At 40.0% G+C, this 19,988-nt stretch overlaps 1 protein-coding gene across 1 annotated transcript in view; it reads left to right on the top strand.

The window, feature by feature from the left end:
• The first annotated feature begins 3,681 nt into the window (after positions 1-3,681).
• Positions 3,682-19,988, top strand: part of LOC124143239 (tetraspanin-33-like) — a 40,540-nt gene continuing 24,233 nt past the window's right edge. Inside the window, exons 1-2 of the mRNA XM_046512128.2 lie at positions 3,682-3,847; positions 19,312-19,512. Of these exons, the coding sequence (XP_046368084.1) occupies positions 3,767-3,847; positions 19,312-19,512 (282 nt within the window). The 5' untranslated portion in view covers positions 3,682-3,766. The remainder of the gene's footprint in view (positions 3,848-19,311; positions 19,513-19,988) is intronic.

Below are 19,988 nucleotides of genomic sequence, written 5' to 3'. Positions count from 1 at the left end.
GAGATATTTTACAACCTCTCTGTTCGGAGCGCCATGGAATCAATACCGTGGTTTATGTGAATTCCCTTTTGGTCAGACCAACTCTGGGCAGACAGAGTATATACATGATGGAGAATGAAACAGATGGACAACACCCTGATTCGGGAGCACATCCAGGCCGCATCGGTGTATCTTAGCCACTAGTGTGCAACCACAAACCCTAGGCTTCATAGAGTACAACTGCGTTTGATGTTTTATGCTTCATGTATATGCTATATACTATGTATACTACATTGCGTGGTTGGAAATCTACAATTATCCTAAAGATAAATTTGTTTATTCTGCTACATGACTCACTGTTATGATTGTATGGTCTTGATCGACGCGTACAACTCTAAATGTATGCTGAAAGTTGGGCGTGTTTCAAACTTGATGATTATTAAGATCTTGGCGATACTAGTATTACTACGGGGTTTTTACGTGACGCACAAATGTAGAGAATGGACACAGAAAAATAAATATACTGCGTTTCGAGGGACGCACAATGATAATCATTGTACCTACATCAAGAGCAGCTATGGGTGTTTGTTATTTCATACATCAAACATGCCCTCTGTCCACATAATCCTTGATTCGTTCCACGCAAGCTCAGAAGTAACTATCTAAACAGTACACTACACCATTTCATTACTTTACAGGGCCCTCATATTGTCTGCAAGGACCCTTGAAGGTTAATTATTGGGGGTCACCTGGAACCCCACTTTTGTACATCAAGGTAAAAATCCCGCTACTACTACTACTACTACTACTACTACTACTACTACTACTACTGCTACTACTGCTACTGCTACTGCTACTACTATTCCCACTGCTACTATTACTACTACTGCTGTTACTATTACAACTGCTACTATTATTCCTACTACTGCTGCTGTTGTGTTGAAAGCAGCGTTAGACTAAACTCACTTAATGTATCAAGGCATTGCAAACTGCAGGGGGCTGCGTGTGCACTTGCACTCAATGTATCAAGGCACTGCATACTGCAGGGGGCTGCGTGTGCACTTGCACTCAATGTATCAAGGCACTGCATACTACATGGGGCTGCGTGTGCACTTGCACTCAATGTATCAAGGCACTGCATACTACATGGGGCTGCGTGTGCACTTGCACTCAATGTATCAAGGCATTGCATACTACAGGGGGCTGCGTGTGCACTTGCACTCAATGTATCAAGGCACTGCATACTACAGGGGGCTGCGTGTGCACTTGCACTCAATGTATCAAGGCACTGCATACTACATGGGGCTGCGTGTGCACTTGCACCCAATGTATCAAGGCACTGCATACTACAGGGGGATGCGTGTGCACTTGCACTCAATGTATCAAGGCACTGCATACTACATGGGGCTGCGTGTGCACTTGCACCTGATTTGCTCATTTACCAGACTGCAGTACATGACCCTTGCCATATATCTGTCTCTTATATAGTCCTTTCTCTAAGTAGAATGTGCTTATTCACGTTGACACTTAAGAGGAAATGACAGTGTCGTTGTTAAATGTCCGGAACGCGTTGTTAGATGGCTATCAGGCCTGTGTTTACAGTGAACAAGCCGGAACGCTATTATTTGACGTGTTCAGTCCCTGTGAGTTTCATCGGTAATCATGGGTATAGGGTTAATGCTGTGGCAATACTGGGGATCATACATGAAGAATAATAATAAATATCATTCCACTTGTAAGCCAGGTGGTAATAGAGGTTACTTGTCACGCCAGTATGTTGCTGGAATATTGCTAAAAGCGGCGTAAAAACTCATTCACGTTTCTGTGTATTTTCAGAAAGGACGATATACTGTTCGTGTCACCCTGTGTGGTGGCATATTATCGTTATTATCACCTACCTCAATACTTTACCTCTGATGTTACTCCGGTCACGCCACCCTGTGTGGTGGAATAGCCGTTGTTACCACCTACCTCCATACTTTACCTCGTTGTTACTCTGGTGACGCCACCCTGTGTGGTGGAATAGCCGTTATTATCACCTACCTCCATACTTTACCTCGTTGTTACTCTGGTGACGCCACCCTGTGTGGTGGAATAGCCGTTATTATCACCTACCTCCATACTTTACCTCGTTGTTACTCTGGTGACGCCACCCTGTGTGGTGGAATAGCCGTTATTATCACCTACCTCCATACTTTACCTCGTTGTTACTCTGGTGACGCCACCCTGTGTGGTGGAATAGCCGTTATTATCACCTACCTCCATACTTTACCTCGTTGTTACTCTGGTGACGCCACCCTGTGTGGTGGAATAGCCGTTATTATCACCTACCTCCATACTTTACCTCGTTGTTACTCTGGTGACGCCACCCTGTGTGGTTGAATATAGCCGTTATTATCACCTACCTCCATACTTTACCTCGTTGTTACTCTGGTGACATCACCCTGTGTGGTGGAATATAGCCGTTATTATCACCTACCTCCAAATTTACCTCTGATGTTACTCTGGTGACGTCACCCTGTGTGGTGGAATATAGCCGTTATTATCACCTACCTCCAAATTTACCTCTGATGTTACTCTGGTGACGCCGCCCTGTGTGGTGGAAATAGCCGTTATTATCACCTACCTCCAAATTTACCTCTGATGTTACTCTGGTGACGTCACCCTGTGTGGTGGAATAGCCGTTATTATCACCTACCTCCAAATTTACCTCTGATGTTACTCTGGTGACGTCACCCTGTGTGGTGGAATATAGCCGTTATTATCACCTACCTCCAAATTTACCTCTGATGTTACTCTGGTGACGTCACCCTGTGTGGTGGAATATAGCCGTTATTATCACCTACCTCCATACTTTACCGCTGATGTTACTCTGGTGACGCCGCCCTGTGTGGTGGAATATTGCCGTTATTATCACCTACCTACATTCTTTACCTCTGACGTTACTCTGGTGACGTCACCCAGTGTGGTGGAATGATCACATTTACCTGATAAAGGAGTAAGTATTACTCCGAAACTTTGTGTTCCCTAACCATAAAAAAAAGTTGACATGCATAACTTCTCTTCTTTATGTGTATCACTTCTGAATGTCATTCAAAGACTTGCTATATGTTATAGCCAAGGGCCATAAAGAGGACACGGGGTACACACACTACACATATCGCTTTATTTTATTTTTCAAACTAGTGCTTTGTTGGTTTTAGAAAGGAATTACACATCAACAATGTATTTTCATATTTAGAGAGAGAGAGGGAGAGAGAGAGAGAGAGAGAGAGAGAGAGAGAGAGAGACGGCAGCCGACTGTTTTCCCTGGTCACGCTTATCTACACACGGGCATATGGCAGTGCAAAAGAAATAGAAGACACAAATCTCCCTGAACACCTCGCGCTTTGTATAATCTCTTGACAACTTCTCCACTTTGATTAAGTGTATTTTGCTTTGAGCGGGATGTGCCAACTTGGCCACCGTTCAACAGCTTGCGGTGACGATTATATTTTGAGTGAACGCCAACCACAAGCAAACTCCGGGGTATCAAACACTACCTTTTTATTTTGTTTCATTTGTAAAGCATACAACATTTTCAAACATACATTTCCCGCCAAAGTATAGCTTCTGTTTGGAAATATAGTGGGAATAAAATATCCAAGACAAAAATCTCTACCACTTGATCACGTGACGGTGCGTCACACCGTGCGACCGACATGCGCATTGTTTCCTGTACGGTTTCAATTGGAGTACGAACACATCGGCGAATGTCGGCGCTTAGTAGATCTTTTGAGTGTTTAAAATGGGCTGCTGTGGACAAAATGATACTTTCGTGAGCCCAGTGGTTAAATATATCTTGTTCTTCGCAAATTTTCTTTTTTGGGTAAGTATGGTGCTAGCCTAGATCTACCTGTTTTCGTCGGTGAACACCGAGGTAATTTTCTGATTTTCGATGACTGGTGGTTGTGAGTGTTCGCATGAACCTGACCAGGGTAGGTGACACCCAGCTCATCCATCTGTAGGTTAAGGATCAGTAAGTACTTTGAAACTCCTTTTACAGAAATGATTTGAATACCACCATCGCCTCTGTTACGAAGAAATTGTTTACAAGATCGAGCGGTGTGTTGTCATTTGGTTACATTGTTTATATGAGTGTATCGCGACCGTGTTTCACATACACCAGATTTAGACAAACAGTGTTTATTCCCTCTATGGCCTTGACATCACGCATTAAATGAAGCTGTATAAACGAGGTACTTGTCATTGTCTTCGTTACATTGTGTCATGTTTCTCTATGCTTTGTAAGTGGTTTTACAACATTGTATGTTATTACTAGCTTCAAAGTTCAGTGAGCGGTTTAAGGACTAGTTTCATGATTGTCCTGCTCACTTTCCCATCTAGATCTAAACCAGTTATGCTTCCATTTATCACCTTAACACGCAATGTATGTAAGCTCTTGGAGTCATTTACATGATTCCTGTTTTGGAAAGAGTAGGAAGCAAAATTTCGAACCTCTTTTATTCCTTAATTGTTTAAGCCTTGAGCGTTATTGTATATTGTTTTTCGTTTTTCCGATCAAACAGTCACCTTTATCAGATTGACAATTGATGCCTTGAATCAAATTGTGGTGGCTAGTGAATGGATACATACATCATGTATGCGATACTTTAACTTTAAAGTCATATTTGTTGTTATTTTGTGTCAATATTGTTTTCTTGGTCTAAATAGCAAACATGTAGGAAACATTTGTGTTGCGATTGCTGATTAGTTTATCTAAAACAGTGACAACCCCAATCTGTTCCATACATATAAAGATAATCGATAATTTGCCAAAATGCTATACTAATTATCAGTTTATATAATAGTAAAAGCAGCAACTAAAATGACATATTGTTAGAACATATATTATTCCTGGTTCAGTATAGTTTCAGATATAATTTCTTTTGCCTATTCCATTAAAAATGTTTGAATTTCATGTATATGTGGTACCTGTTATAACCACTATGCACTAGGGAGTTACAAGCTCCCATGTTATATTCATATATGAGTAGCTTGTCATTTCAGGGTTATAAATTCAGTAAATGCCCAAAGTATAAATTTTCACCTTGTTTTGTGTGATTGATGAAATGACAGGCAGGTAGGTCTACATATTGTCTTGAGTACAAAATGTCCCAGCAATTTTTATTTTTTTTAAAAACATTTAAAATGCCCTTCTCTTAAATTGCCCACCCTGAAGTTGAATGGACCATTATCTTTATTATCTTATCTAGCGACTTAAGTGTACCATTGAACACTGTTTTCGTTATAACCGTCATTACAGAACACGTGACTAGCCACTGGTCCGGGTACGCCAGTTGGTACCCAGGTCCTACTCACAATCCACCTGCTCCAGTTACTTGAGTGCTGTTTGATATGAGTATGAACATTTACCATGACTTTAGAAAGTATTTTATTCTGATTGGTCATTCAGAGGTTTTAAATCACAATGGCCACCACTTGATCATGTTAATTAAAGGACTGATTTCATGACCACATCATTGTGCAAGCTCATGTTTTTAGAAATAATATATTTGTCATTCATTGTCTGTAGGCATCTTGATCAGTAGAGGACGTAACGTGTACGCGTGTTGATAAGACTCTGTGGCAATACGTTGGGGTCAGTAAACATGTAAGAAATCAAATCTGAGAGTAGTGTTTTCAGTGTTGAGTTAGGAAACTTGTGGATTTAGTAGTGCTAACATTTGAAACATGCTGAAAAAGAGGGAAAACCCAGGGGGTGGTTCCTTGCTAAATTGGTTTCATTTGTCATCCAAGCCATCCAAACAACCTGCAACATGTGCAATGCCTGCCACTCATGTGTTTTGACAATTGTATGGCCTTTTTGGTACAATTGGGAAGTTTGGTTAGATTGTGAAATAAAAATAAAATGGTAAGAAATCAAATCAGAGAGTATATTTTCATGTTCAGTGAGTGTGGAGCTGTGTTTTCAGTGTTGAGTACTAGCTTGTGGATTTAGTAGGGCAAACATTTGAAACATGCTGAAAAAAGGGAAATCCCAAGAGGTCCCTCAGCTAAAACAGATTAAAATTATTTCACCGAGAAGATTCAGTCTCCTGATGTCCGAAATGAGCAGAACATCCATTTTAGCTATAATAACGGTTGCGCTATTATTCAGGGCATTATCATTTGCAGCAGCCCTTGATCTTTTCAACTGCTCTTCTGCGTCAGGCAGTTAATGGAAGACCTCCAGCTTCTGCAAATGATAATGCCCTTGAAAATAGCGATTCCCTTATAATAACATTGTGTTGCTTGTGAACTTGATGGAATGTAGTAAGAGGGGATCGGGTGGTCAGACACGGTTACTTGGTTGATGCATGTCATTGTATCCCAAATGCATAAATCGATGCTCATGATGTCAACCACTGGATTGTCTGGTCCAGACTCTATTATTCACAGACTGCCATCATGTAGGTGGAATATTGTTGACAAACAAAAACAAATACTGTGTAAAGTTGGGTACCCACTGTAGGTCTCAGGAGATGTCTCAAAATGTCCGAATTGAAACATTTTCAGCATAGTCCTGGCAAAACATTTTTAGATACACATATTAAACAATCTGGTCATTCATACACTGAAGTTGAATTAAGTTACGGTATATCTTTACTCAACCATATGAAAAATCAGAAGGAATGGGTGCATAGCCAGAAAGAAATGTGAACATTAGTGACTTGTAGTGTAAACATAGATTTCTAGATAATTTTTGTCATTTAACAATATATCACATGTCTAACTACGGGTCCGGGTAGTCCTGAGGGTACCTGTGTCCTACTTAGTACCCACCCTACCCGGGTACCCGAGTTACCCGTCCCAGCCCTGATACCTATATATATCTTCAAGTGTGTTTATCTCAACATGCTGAATTATGTTGCATTAAGAAAATCAGTGAATTAAGGAAAATTCATGATGCATGTAAATGGGAGCATATTATTATACAATGTTAAAAATTGTCTTAAAGTGTTTATTGTTTAAAGTGTTGTTTGGGACTGAGGGAAGTTCCTGATAACCGTTTTCGCTGAAGGTTAGGATAATGCAGAAACTTGAAGATGTTGACTTTTAGGCATGGTTGGGTTTGTTAATCATTTCAAGGCTACATGTACTTAGAAAACATGTTTTGTTTCTCATCTCACCCCAGCACTGATCTATATGGCTTTTGTTAAAGGGGGGGGGGGGGGGTGCATGCTTAATTGGTAACATTTGTCATCCACTGCCACTCATGAGTTTTGAGATTTGGATGGCCTTTTTTGGTACAGTTGGGAAGTTTGGTTTAAATTTTTAAAGAAGTAATAAGTTTTTGAAGGTATTTTTCCTAATCATGCTAATTGACCAGATTTCATTACTGGAACAATGTTCAAATAGTAATTCAAAGTTGATAAAAAATATGTTGCTTTTAGCATGTTTCGAATTATTGCCTATTACTGCTGGATGAACCAATAAACTTGGATATATCATCTGATCATCACTTTATTAAGTTTCATTTGGTAATTTGTAGACATGAATTAATATATTGACACATGATTGATCAGTGGTATAATGGATGTTTCATTAAGGTTTTCAGTGTTTACTGTTCACTGATAACTTTAGTTACACCCTGCTTCAAGTGTTGGTGTGAACCCTGTAGACCGCAACATAGTGTACAACTGGTACAAAAGGACACCATACACTGGCTGGCACATGCAGAGTGAGGTGGGACCACTTTCCAACTCTGACACACTGAGACTGCCTCCGTGGTCTGGTGGTAGAGCGTCTGCCCGGAGAGCGGAAGGTCCGAGGTTCGATCCCCTGCTGTGTCATACCAAAAGACGTTAAAAGATGGTACTTGTTGTTACCCTGTCTGGCGCTCGGCATTAAGGGGCTAAAACAAGGACTGGTCAGCTCTGAGTCAGTATACTTTGTCTGAGTAGAGTATTCGTGTTCAACTGCGGCATGGTATCTCAGTGAGCTAGCACTATAAATCGGCATCAGTCCGGACTATTACAAGCAGCCACACTCACACACACGTACATGCACATCGCTATATAAGTGCAATAATTGTGGGCGCGACGTTAAACCCTATTTCACCTCACCTGACACATTGACCGACATCTGACTCCAGGTCAAAACTAACTGTTATTGTCATGATAAATAAAATTTATACTATAGTGTGTTATCATTAATATAAAAGCAGCATTGAACTCCTTCTTGTGGCTGTGTCATCAGAGACTGGCCTCTGGCCTCACAGTCTTTGAGGTGTGTTATGGGTCACAGGATATTGCTTGACCTATGGTGACAAATGAAAGGGTGATCTATATTGTGAGGACAGCTGTGTGTATCTGTCCAAAGTTAAGATGTTAACAGCTTAGTTGCCTCGCCCAACCAGCACAGGTTTTCGCCCTTCATAATGTCACAGATCAGTGAATTTTACATAATACTGCCTGTGGCTACTGGATTAGCTGCTTGGGAACATGTACAACATGTACAAGGTGTATGAAGAACACATACCGTAGTCTCCTCTACACTGGTATGTGTGGACACAGTGTGGTCAGAGTACTCATGTAGTACTACAGTGAAGAAAAATGACCTTAAAGTTAAATGTTGTATTTTGAATGAGAAAAAAACCCATTAAAACAATACAGGTGCTGTTAAAGTTTAATTTTTCCTGGTTTTTTTATGAAACTTTCGATAAGATTGCTTTTTTAGGTTTGCATAAAGCAATAGCACATGTTCAGCTGTTGGATGTAATCAGCATTGCATTATGGTGGCTGTACAGACGATCAGCATGATAGGTATTATATCTTGGGTAAGGGGAGAAAAATATTGGGACAGATAGTGTTTTCCCCCAGCCATGTGTGTACCATGTGTACAGCAATATCATGTTCCACAAAAATATTACTTGTATATTGAGGTAGATCTACATAAACAAATCAATAATATATGTAGCTATATGTGATAGGTATGTTGTTTAGTATCATCCTCGCATATTTATGTGCACGAAATGTGTCATATTCTAATATCAATTATTAGACTACACAAGAAAATGGCAGTCATTTGGAGTGTGGTAATGAAGTTTGTTATGCATTTCTCCTCTGTTGAACACGTGTGGTGTGATTCTCTGGTGTCACGACACATCAAGTCAGAAGTAGTAGGATATATTTCATTGTACATACGGTTGATAACTTGAGGCAACACTCTCCAGTCTGGGTAAGATGACACACTATCACATTGGCCATATATTGTAACTACCCTGTCCTATAACATGTTGAAAGTCAGCTCTTATCACAATTATCATGAACATGTGTATGTATTCTGACCAAATGGGCCCCAGGACCCCCACATCTGTACATATAATGGGCAGTGTACGCTGTTATCTTGTTTGTCTCCGACAGATCTGTGTATACATTGTAAAACCCTGTTGCAACTTCCGTGATATTCAACATGTTTAAAGGTATATTTTAATTCAAACATCAAACTCAGATCCTGTTTGTGGACCACATTGATATATACTAACCATATTTCATCCAACTTTTTGCAGATCCAAATTATGCTGAAATACCTTTCATTACCATGATTACCCTGCTTATCCCCGATGTTCACATCCCAGTTGAGTCATGTAGAACCAAGACATAATCTGAACAAAGAACAGTGGTGACCTCCAGTATCTATAGATGCTTTAACACAAACATAACCATGATCATGTTGATAAGACTTGACACACAACAGAAACAATGTAGAATATTAACAAGATTCAAAATGTCTGCCATGACAAGCGAATTTCAAACAGCAAATGTTTTGGGTCATCAGATAGAGGTGATCATGGTGATAGTTTTTGTGCTGTGGTGTAAGCATCTGTTATTATGACATGAGCCTGCTACAGAAGTTTGGAGTACTGAGTTCTGGAGTACTGAGTTCATGATGACCTGTTATTACCAGTTGCCCTCACAAGGAAGACATGCTCGAGCCTAATTTCCTGGGTGTGGATATTTGAAGGAGAGCTAGGTGTTGGGTACAAAGCTTTCAACCCATGAAGCATTGCTGTGAATGTCTATTAAAATGTCATTTCAATGAACAGTGTGTCATGATTCTTGGAGCTTTACAGTGTATTATTCACTATGGCGTACAAAGATTGTTATATTTACATGTGATTCAGTCTCATAAAAATGATTAACATTTTAATATGTCCTAATAATAGGCAAGTCTAGATAAGGAGACAGTACATATAAGAGGGCCAGACTTTTAAAATCTTTATGGGGACAACTTGTTCTTATTGTTTATGAAATGTAGGAATTATGATTTAAGCTAACCATCCTTAAATCCTAATCATGCTTATAGGCAAGTTTATATTGTGCAAGACTATGATATATCTGTGCAACTCAGAGGCTGATATTCGGCCTCAAATGTTAACAATGGTTAAGATTCCCAAATTGGATGAAATATTTTCCTAGTTTAAGTTATTATAATTATTGCTTAGCAGAGTCAACTTGTGTTTCACTGATACCTGGACCAGTCAAGTGGAAGACGATGTTACGCCTTTTTCATGACATTGCAATGATTGCAGTCGTTTGTACACCTGAATACATGATAATGATGGAAATAAACCCTAAGAAAATCTCAATTTTTAACCCAAATTGGGCCTGCCTAGAACTACTACAGCGATCAGCATTTGAAAAGAATGGCTCCAAAAGGGGTTTTGTTCAAGCTGTAACATGTAATGCCAATTTCTGGTGTCCCTACAGTGATATTGCTGGAATATTGCTAAAATTGGTGTAAGACTACACTCACTCAAACTGTGACCATGGTAATGTGTATCAAATAACAAAGTTCTAGATAATTAACATTTGAACAAGCATTGTTTATTAAAATTTCCAGTGAGCACCTCTGATTTTAATGACATTAGGTAACCTGTTAACTTACCACTCTTTAAGGTCAAGATGAATAATTGTTGTTGAAACATGTTTTGGATTTACTTCGGTGAAACTCAAAGGGTGCTTATTGTACTCCCAGAGCAAACCCAATTGACCCAAGAGCTTTTGTTTTATTTTCACCATATACTGCATAATGCCGACATGTCTGTAGGCCTGTGTTTGGTTGTGTATACAAAATTTAATGTGACAAGGAAAGGAACAGTTTGTTCATGGAAATACCTGTTGTTTTGCTGATTTTCAGAAAAACAATACTACAAACACCAGCAGCAAATGCAAGTACAGCAACTCCAATGTCTGCTGGAAGCTGGAACAAAAAAAAGAGTCCTGAATCAATTGTTCAAATGCAAGAAGGCAGGCCCCCCTAGCTTAAGATTTACCTGTCGTTAGCTAAGTTAATATTTGAAAACACATGCCAAGATGACATTTTACCGTGTTTACTGGCCTGAGAAATATGGGTTTGTTTTTTAAGTTGAACCATGTATGGTGATGGAAAGGTAACTCTGAAGGGTTTGGTAATACAACTTGCTGTGTACAAGCAGTGCGAGTCATGGTCAGTGTTGGAAATATAAAAACTGCCAGGCTGCCATCAGGACTCACAGACATTAGAAGCTGTGGGCCCTGACAAAACTCTTCAGGCCTTCCTTAAAGAAACTGCAGCTTATTGTGACAAATAAATCAAATGTGAATATACTGCAGGCCATAAAGACCCATACAAGTTTGAAACTATGGGCCCCACAACAAGATCTACCTGCCACAAGTCTATCATGTCTATGGGCAGGTGCTTATTTTAAACAGTGGTCATGGTTCATTATGTAATAGAGATTCCGACACCAATCTACAAACCATCAGTCCTTAGAAGCCTGTTTGAGAAGTACTGCCTGCTGGGCATCAGTTACAGTAACATTTTCATTCATGTTTTTGTTGACCTTTGTGTCTCATCTTCAAAATTATTGTGACCGCCTCCATGGTCTAGTGGTAGAGTGTCCCTGGAGAGTGGAAGGACGGGGGTTTGATTCCCTGCTGCATCATACCAAGAGGCGTTAAAAGATGGTACATGTTGTTGTGTTACCCTGCCTGGCACTCTGCATTAAGGGGCCAAAACAAGGACTGGGCTGCTTGGAGTCTGAGTGGGGTATTCATGTTAAACTTTGGCATGGTAGCTCAGAGGGCGAGCACTATAAATCGGCATTTGTCCGGACTAGTACATGCCCATTTCACCTCACTACCTCACATCAAAATTATTGTAGAAACTGCCACACATTGGATATACCATATTCATCGTATTAAATGCTTCTTGCCAATAAGAATGATAAGCACACCCTAACTAACTTCTAGACCAGTCTTCACATCATCCCTTTAAACACACTGTTCAGTAGTCCTGCACCATGACCGTGGAATATATTTATTTTATGAAATAAAAATAATCTAGAAATGCATACAAAAGCAAGTCTAGCCAGCTCAAGCTAGCTCTGTTCCACATTCTGAAATCAGCATAGGGAATTTTTTTTTATTTTAAAAGTCAAGAAGGATATTGTGTAATATACGATTTCAGAGACTAAATGTTAGTCTAACTGTTCAGATTCTTGTGTATATTAGATATGTTTTAGCAAAAAATACAGCTGTGTGGAACAAATGTGGGAAGGGGGCAACTATTGAGTTTGGGCTTACTTCCCCAAACCAGAACATAACCACTGACATGTTGACCATGTTAGGGAACATGCTAACAAATCTGTTTTGAGGGCCGCAGTTTACTACTGCTATTACAATATCATGAATATATGGTGAAAGCTGTATCTCGGTTTTTGTAGCGACATGTATGGTGGTTTGGTTTCCATGTTTTTGCTGCAGTTAAAGGTCTGCAGTTAATAGTGAAAGTCATGTGGGAAATCGCACCTACTCTTGCACGGTTCTTGGTTATCATATGAGGAAATCACACACAACAATATTGATATGAATAGTGCTTACCAAAATTGGAATAAAAAATGATAAAAGTTGTTTACTCAATTGACAGCAAGTATGGTTTGAAAGCTTTTAGTTTCATCGATGCTTGACTTAGAACAACTTACTATGCCGAGTATGTATGAGGGGTGTTCATTAAAGATTTCCCCTGACCCACTTCCGATGGACCTAGTGGAGTGAAACTTGGCATAGGTATTAGTCTTTCTCCACATAGGAACCACCAAGAGTTACACACTTCTCCCATCGTTTTATGCAACTATGGAGACCTCGCTTGTAAAAGCCCTCATTTTGCGTCTCAAACCAGGACTTGACTTCAGAAATCAGTGTTTCATCATCTGTGAAACGTCAGGAGAGTAAGGAGGATGTGTAAGGATTTCATAGCCACATGACCGCACTTCTGTCTGGGCAACATGAGAGTTGTGTACTGGAGCATTGTCTTGCAGGAGACAGACACCTTTGGTCAGCATGCCACGCCTCTTAAGCTTGATAGCGTCCTGCAATTTCCGCAGCAGTGAAGCATAATAACCTCCTGTAATTGTGGTACCCTTTGCCAAGAAATCCATCATCACTACTCCGTGCTGGTCCCAAAACACCATGAGCATGACCTTGCCTGCAGAGGGTTGGACACATGCCTTCTTTGGGGGTGGTGACTCAACATGCTTCCATTGCATTGACTGAACTTTAGTCTCAGGATCATAGTGATGGACCCATGTTTCATCCTGTGTGATAAGTCTGTCAAAAAAGTTTGCCTATTTTTTTTGGCACATGTCCAAAAGATCCTTTGAGCAATTGACACGTTCCTGCTTTTGGAAAGGTGTGAGCAACCTGGGAATCCATCGTGCAGACACCTTATGCATGTTCAAATTGTCATGGATGATTTTTTCCACAGACCCTACACTGATCTTGACATCTTGTGCAAACTGGCGAACAGTTATACGTCAGTCTGCCAAAATGGCGGTCTCCACTTGATGGATAGTGTCCTCATCAATGGCTGAATGGGGGCGACCAGGAATGGCAGCTGTTTCCACAGATGTCCGACCACACTTGAACTGGCGATGCCAGTGTTTAACAACGTCATATGATGGGGCAACTTCCCCATAAGTTGCTTTCATTTCATTGAAAGTTTCTTTTGGTGTGCGACCTTTCAAATATAAAAAATCTAATCACTGCTCGGTATTCTACTGCTCCATTGTCACACCCTACTTGATCATAACACCTGTAAAAGTGGTAAGATTAACAGTTCGGTGCTGCAAATTCAGACATAACCCATAGATACATGTATCATTACACATGTGAAATTTCAACCAAATATGATAACCCTAAGTGGTTTAGGGAAAATCTTTAATGAACACCCCTCGTATATATTATTTCTATCATTGTATTCTGATGGTCTAAGACAGGACTCTGAATTGACATAGCTATGTGTTTTTCAACATGTTAAATTGCCATGCCAGTGTTCATGGTATTTCTAAATGTTTTACCTGTGTTACACTTTGCTTGAAACACTAAACAAACCCCAGGCAGGAGTAGCCTGTGTGGTATATCTCCGTTATACATGCAGTACCTATACCCTGGAGAAATTACTATCGACATGTTTTACTCATGCTTATATTGTCATTGTATATATATCTTTATCAACATATAAATGTACAAGAGCTTACATAACCCCATGCCTGGTTACTTAAACGTTTGTTCATGTGAGAACACCTTTCAGAAATGTTGACTTCGTTTTGTCACCGAGAGAACATTGGTTGTGAGGAGAGTTGGGCAGATGTTGTTTTAGCACTCCCTCTCATCACCGTCCCCGTCTGCCCTCCACAATGCTAAAAACACTGTCTCATCATACGTGTGATAGCCTACGCCCCAAAATAATTCTTGTGAAGGCAGGGTCTCCACAGTTCAAAATTCCCAGCTTATTAATATTGTATATTTTGTGTGTTTTTTAAACGATTCGGTTTTTGCCACATTGATTTGGAAATTTTGCCAAAAGAAAATCCACACGCAAGACTTGTGGAAAATCCACACACAATACTAGTATTCCCACAACAGGCTTAATAATCATGTTAGTGTATTTGTCTATGTCTGTTAGAAAGTTTATTGAACATTTAACTGTGTATCAATGAATATTGATCTGCCTAATCACTCATTTACTACAATAGTGCAAGGTTGGTTTTACCTAAACCATTGTAACATGGTCAGCCATGCAACCACGCCTTATGTGCAATTCAGTTGGAGGTATCATATTGTTGATTTCTGAACTTTAAGCATTGTTAAGAACAGGTATAATATGTGACAGGTGGTGTGTAGTTGATGAGTGTCTTAAAATAGATGACTTTCCCTGTTCTTTTCCTCTTTCCTGCATTACAGCAGTACACATTTAATTATGTTTTTCAGGTGAAACATCTATTTCATTTATGCTTTATTGTTTAGCATGCAGTAAATTTACAGCTTATTCGGTGCTTGTATTTGATTCTGTAAACATTGCCATTTGCCATTTGCCATGTGTGGTTTATGAGCTTAAACCCTTCATCAGCTGTTCATTGACTGTACTACTGAGAAAAATGTCAGTGGCTTATATTGATTATAGATGGTTATTCACAGCAAGTGATCCATTCTGTCCTATTGATTAAATGACACGCTTTATGACTTCAGCTGGTAATCAATGACTAACATGTTGTTATGGATGCGCCATGAGAACACTTGAGTTAACAGGTTACAACACAGGGGCATATGATGCTGAGACTTTAGCACAGATAACACGCATACACCCATCCTGTCAGGGGCATACATCATTAGTTGGAGTGGGTATTAATCCTGTTAAGAAAAGCAAAAAGGTGTTATCATGTTTATGAATCACATGAAAAAAACTGGGCAAACTTTCAAAGTTACTACTACTCCTTCAGCCTTGAGGGAATGACATTCACCAAATTTGATGATGGATCAAAGTTAACCCCCTTGCTTGAGAGAATGGCACACCCTGATCATGTAAATCAAGTGTTAATTCCAAAGGTCACACCAGAACAATTCTAGGAGTCTCCTGTGGCACACTTGAAAAAATACATTACTATCCCAGAAGTAATTAAAGATCCCCCAGTATCATGAAGATTGAAAATGTGACATCAGTCTGCAGACATACCATTTGTCTTCAAACATTTCAAAGTTTCTCATTATTTTCAATTATTGGAATGTTGTCTTTTGTTACCATGGTTATGTCTGTGATGATTTGAAACTTTATACACAAGGTTTTCTTACCATGCTTACCATGCTATGTTATAGGATGGTTTCGCAATACTTTGTTTCCTCTCATGAGCACCCTGGCTTTATTCTTTGAACAAGCTTCCAAACCTGGTGGGTAATGGAGGCCTGACAGTAACTAGAGACCCAGTGTATACTATTTCAACTGCAGTGTTGCATAAGCTACCATCGCTAATAAATTGGCATACAGTAAAATATATGCTCTTGATACAGAATCTATATCGAGAGAGTGAATGTGAACATAGTAATGTGAAACTGCATCCAAAACATGCAAACAATAGTACCAACCTTCTTATGAGTAGTTCTATATCCAACTGCTGATCTAATATGCTGATACGAAGAAGGTCACATCAAATATGCATGAATTAACATCAACTAATTTAAATATGAATTTGTGCGCCCCTCTGGTATTACAGCTGCATCTGTCTGGTACCTGGCTAGGGTCACCTTGTGTGACTGACATGTGACATCTGTCTGGTACCTGGCTAGGGTCGCCTTGTGTGACTGACATGTGACATCTGTTTGGTACCTGGCTAGGGTCGCCTTGTTTGACTGACATGTGACATCCGTCTGGTACCTGGCTAGGGTTGCCTTGTTTGACTGACATGTGACACCTGTCTGGTACCTGGCTTGGGTCGCCTTGTTTGACTGACATGTGACACCTGTCTGGTACCTGGATAGGGTCGCCTTGGATGACTGACATGTGACACCTGTCTGGTACCTGGCTAGGGTCGCCTTGGGTGACTGACATGTGACACCTGTCTGGTACCTGGCTAGGGTCGCCTTGTGTGACTGACATGTGACATCTGTCTGGTACCTGGCTAGGGTCACCTTGTGTGACTGACATGTGACACCTGTCTGGTACCTGGATAGGGTCACCTTGGATGACTGACATGTGACACCTGTCTGGTACCTGGCTAGGGTCGCCTTGTGTGACTGACATGTGACATCTGTCTGGTACCTGGCTTGGGTCGCCTTGGTTGGCTGATATGTGACATCCGTTTGGTACCTGGCTAGGGTCGCCTTGGGTGACTGACATGTGACATCTGTCTGGTACCTGGCTTGGGTCGCCTTGGTTGTCTGATATGTGACACCTGTATGGTACCTGGCTAGGGTCACCTTGTGTGACTGATATGTGACACCTGTCTGGTACCTTGCTATGGTCACCTTGTGTGACTGACATGTGACACCTGTTTGGTACCTGGCTAGGGTCGCCTTGTGTGACTGACATGTGACATCTGTCTGGTACCTGGCTAGGGTCTTCTATCCAGCTGATGAGCCGCATTTCTAGACTAGTACTTTTCAGACTGCCTCTGTAGTCAGGTGTTCAGTTCCCCGACATGCCACCACAAAAGAATATTCCTTCACCATTAAGTTGCATTCTCTTGGCAGATGTCAAGTAGCAGAGCAAACTTGATTCTTTTTAACACCTTTCTCCAACCCATTTTGAGGCTACATAAAACTTCCTAGATCAGCACAGTAGATGATGCTTCTGTGGAATTCAATTTTGCTTACCATGCTTACTGTACTACCTGAAGTTTGAGGTTAACATCACATGATTTATACTGTTTGCTTTTACCTGCTGCTGGTGATGATTGCTGTTCCATTGTCTAAGCACAGTACCTTCTTGTGTAAATTGCACACTATTTTCCTTCAAAATACAGCCATGTGGAGGGGTGCTCACAGTACATGCATACAATAAGTTTTAACTTTTTCTAATGCAAATTCATTACAGTGAGCATGTAACACTGGAAACAGCAAGTCAACTGATGAATAAAGAAGTATGCAACTTAGTCCTGTTATCCCACATCTGGTTAAAATGAAGTGTTCGTTGTATATCTGGACCTGTATATGTGTGAACTGATTTGTTGATTACATGTTGACCAGTTGGGATTCTTTTCATACCAGCTTTATCATGATATATCAATCACTGTCTATTGTGAAAACGCAGATTTAATATTTATGTTTGTACCATATGTATTTAAACTGTTGTAAATAACCTTATCAATTCAACTTGTGCTGGATGATAATAGAACAATGATTCATGTCAACTTCTTGGTATTATTGTAAGTGGTAACAGAATAATTTGGCAATCTAAGAAACACATATTACAGCACTAGAATTCAGTACGAAGAGTGGGAGTTGTCTGTGACATATAACACAACCTACAGCTCAGCGGGATCCTTAGACACTGTCTTTTACACCCAATGGAATCTGTTTTGGTGGATAATCGACACTGGTTATTCTCTGGTATTGGCATTTTTTTATATTGTAATAAACATTTAACATAAAAACATATGTTTAGAATTGGTTAAAAACCACTTAATACTTGTGAAACAGGAAGACAAGTGTTGCAATAAGTGAACCAATGTTGCAATGCTGCTGATTGGTGTGTGTCTTTGTTCTGTCTGTTATTGGCACCAGTTGACATGGTTGAGGTTCAATAAGTTGTATGCATGGTGATAAACATGATACTGGGATATTAACAAGTGCATTGTTCGATTTACCTCTGATGGTGGCACTGATTCAGTGATTCAGATGGACCAGCTCAGTACCCATGTAACAAAATATTGATTTACCTCGTTGTATGGAAGTCAGTTCTCCCATGAATGTTATGTGATGATTAGATGATGTATAGATACTGCTCCACTTTTGATAGGGATATTTGAATCTTTCCACCATACACAAAACTGATTCCCATATGTCAAGTGTATATCTAGATATATCTGACCTGTGAAGGTCAGTTTAAGAATAGGTCTTCAGCAACCCTTCAGCTTGTCGTAAGAGGCGACTATCAGGATTGGGTGGTTCAGGCTCGTTGACTTGGTTGATGCATGCCATCGTATCCCAATTGCGTGGATCGATGCTCATGTCAATCACTGGATTGTCTGGTCCAGACACGATTACTTAGACTGCCATCATGTAGCTGGAATATTGCTGAGTATGACGTTAAACAACAAAGATACATACCTGATATCTGATTATCGTGAACAAAGTTGAGTAGTATATTATAAAACAGTCTGAACGTGAAATAGTTCATTGTAACTGTACGTTATTATCATCATTATATCTGTGTTTATTTTTAGCATGTTTTACTGTACATCATATGACTGACCTGTGGTGTGGTAAACTGTTATTTTGAAGTCCTGTGATGTTTGTGTTTCTCTGTTTTCAGCTGATTGGCTGTCTGCTGGTTGCTGTAGGGATATATGCCTTTATTGAGAAGAACCGCTTTTCCCACGTAGATATCCAGAATGTGTATGATGTCATCTTTGACCTGTCAATCATCTTCATCGTGGTGGGCGTTATCATCTTCTTCCTTGGCTTCTCAGGATGTGTGGGTGCTCTCAGGGAAAACACATGCCTTCTCAAATTTGTAAGTAACCAGTCATTACTGTTATTAATAGCAGAATGTATGTAAGGTGTGACCGTTGATGATAAACACAGGATGGTAATACTTACCATTGTACATCTATACAGTGTATTAACACAATGAAATAAGAAGACATGGTGATTGAGAAGTGTGATATTTCAAATTTGAATTATGGGTTTGTTTCTTTGAATAACACACCTGAGACATGTGAGGGCTAGTGGTGTAACGATATGGCGATACAGTATTGTATCCCGATGCACAGCCCACGATACGATGCATTGATTTGGAAAGCATGTATCGCGATACATACAATATTTTCATAACACAGTTTTACTTGACGTATTTTCTTGAGTATAGTGCGCACTTTTTTCCGAAAAAACACAGCTGTGTAGAAGGGGGTGCGCATTATACACGAATTAATGAGTTTTGAAGTTTTTTCCCCCATGGAAAGACATTACCGTGAGCACGTAACACCGGAA

Source organism: Haliotis rufescens, unplaced genomic scaffold (assembly GCF_023055435.1).
Source record: "Haliotis rufescens isolate VD_foot unplaced genomic scaffold, xgHalRufe1.0.p SCAF_12, whole genome shotgun sequence".
NCBI lineage: Eukaryota > Metazoa > Mollusca > Gastropoda > Lepetellida > Haliotidae > Haliotis > Haliotis rufescens.
This window is presented reverse-complemented; position numbering and strand designations above follow the sequence as displayed.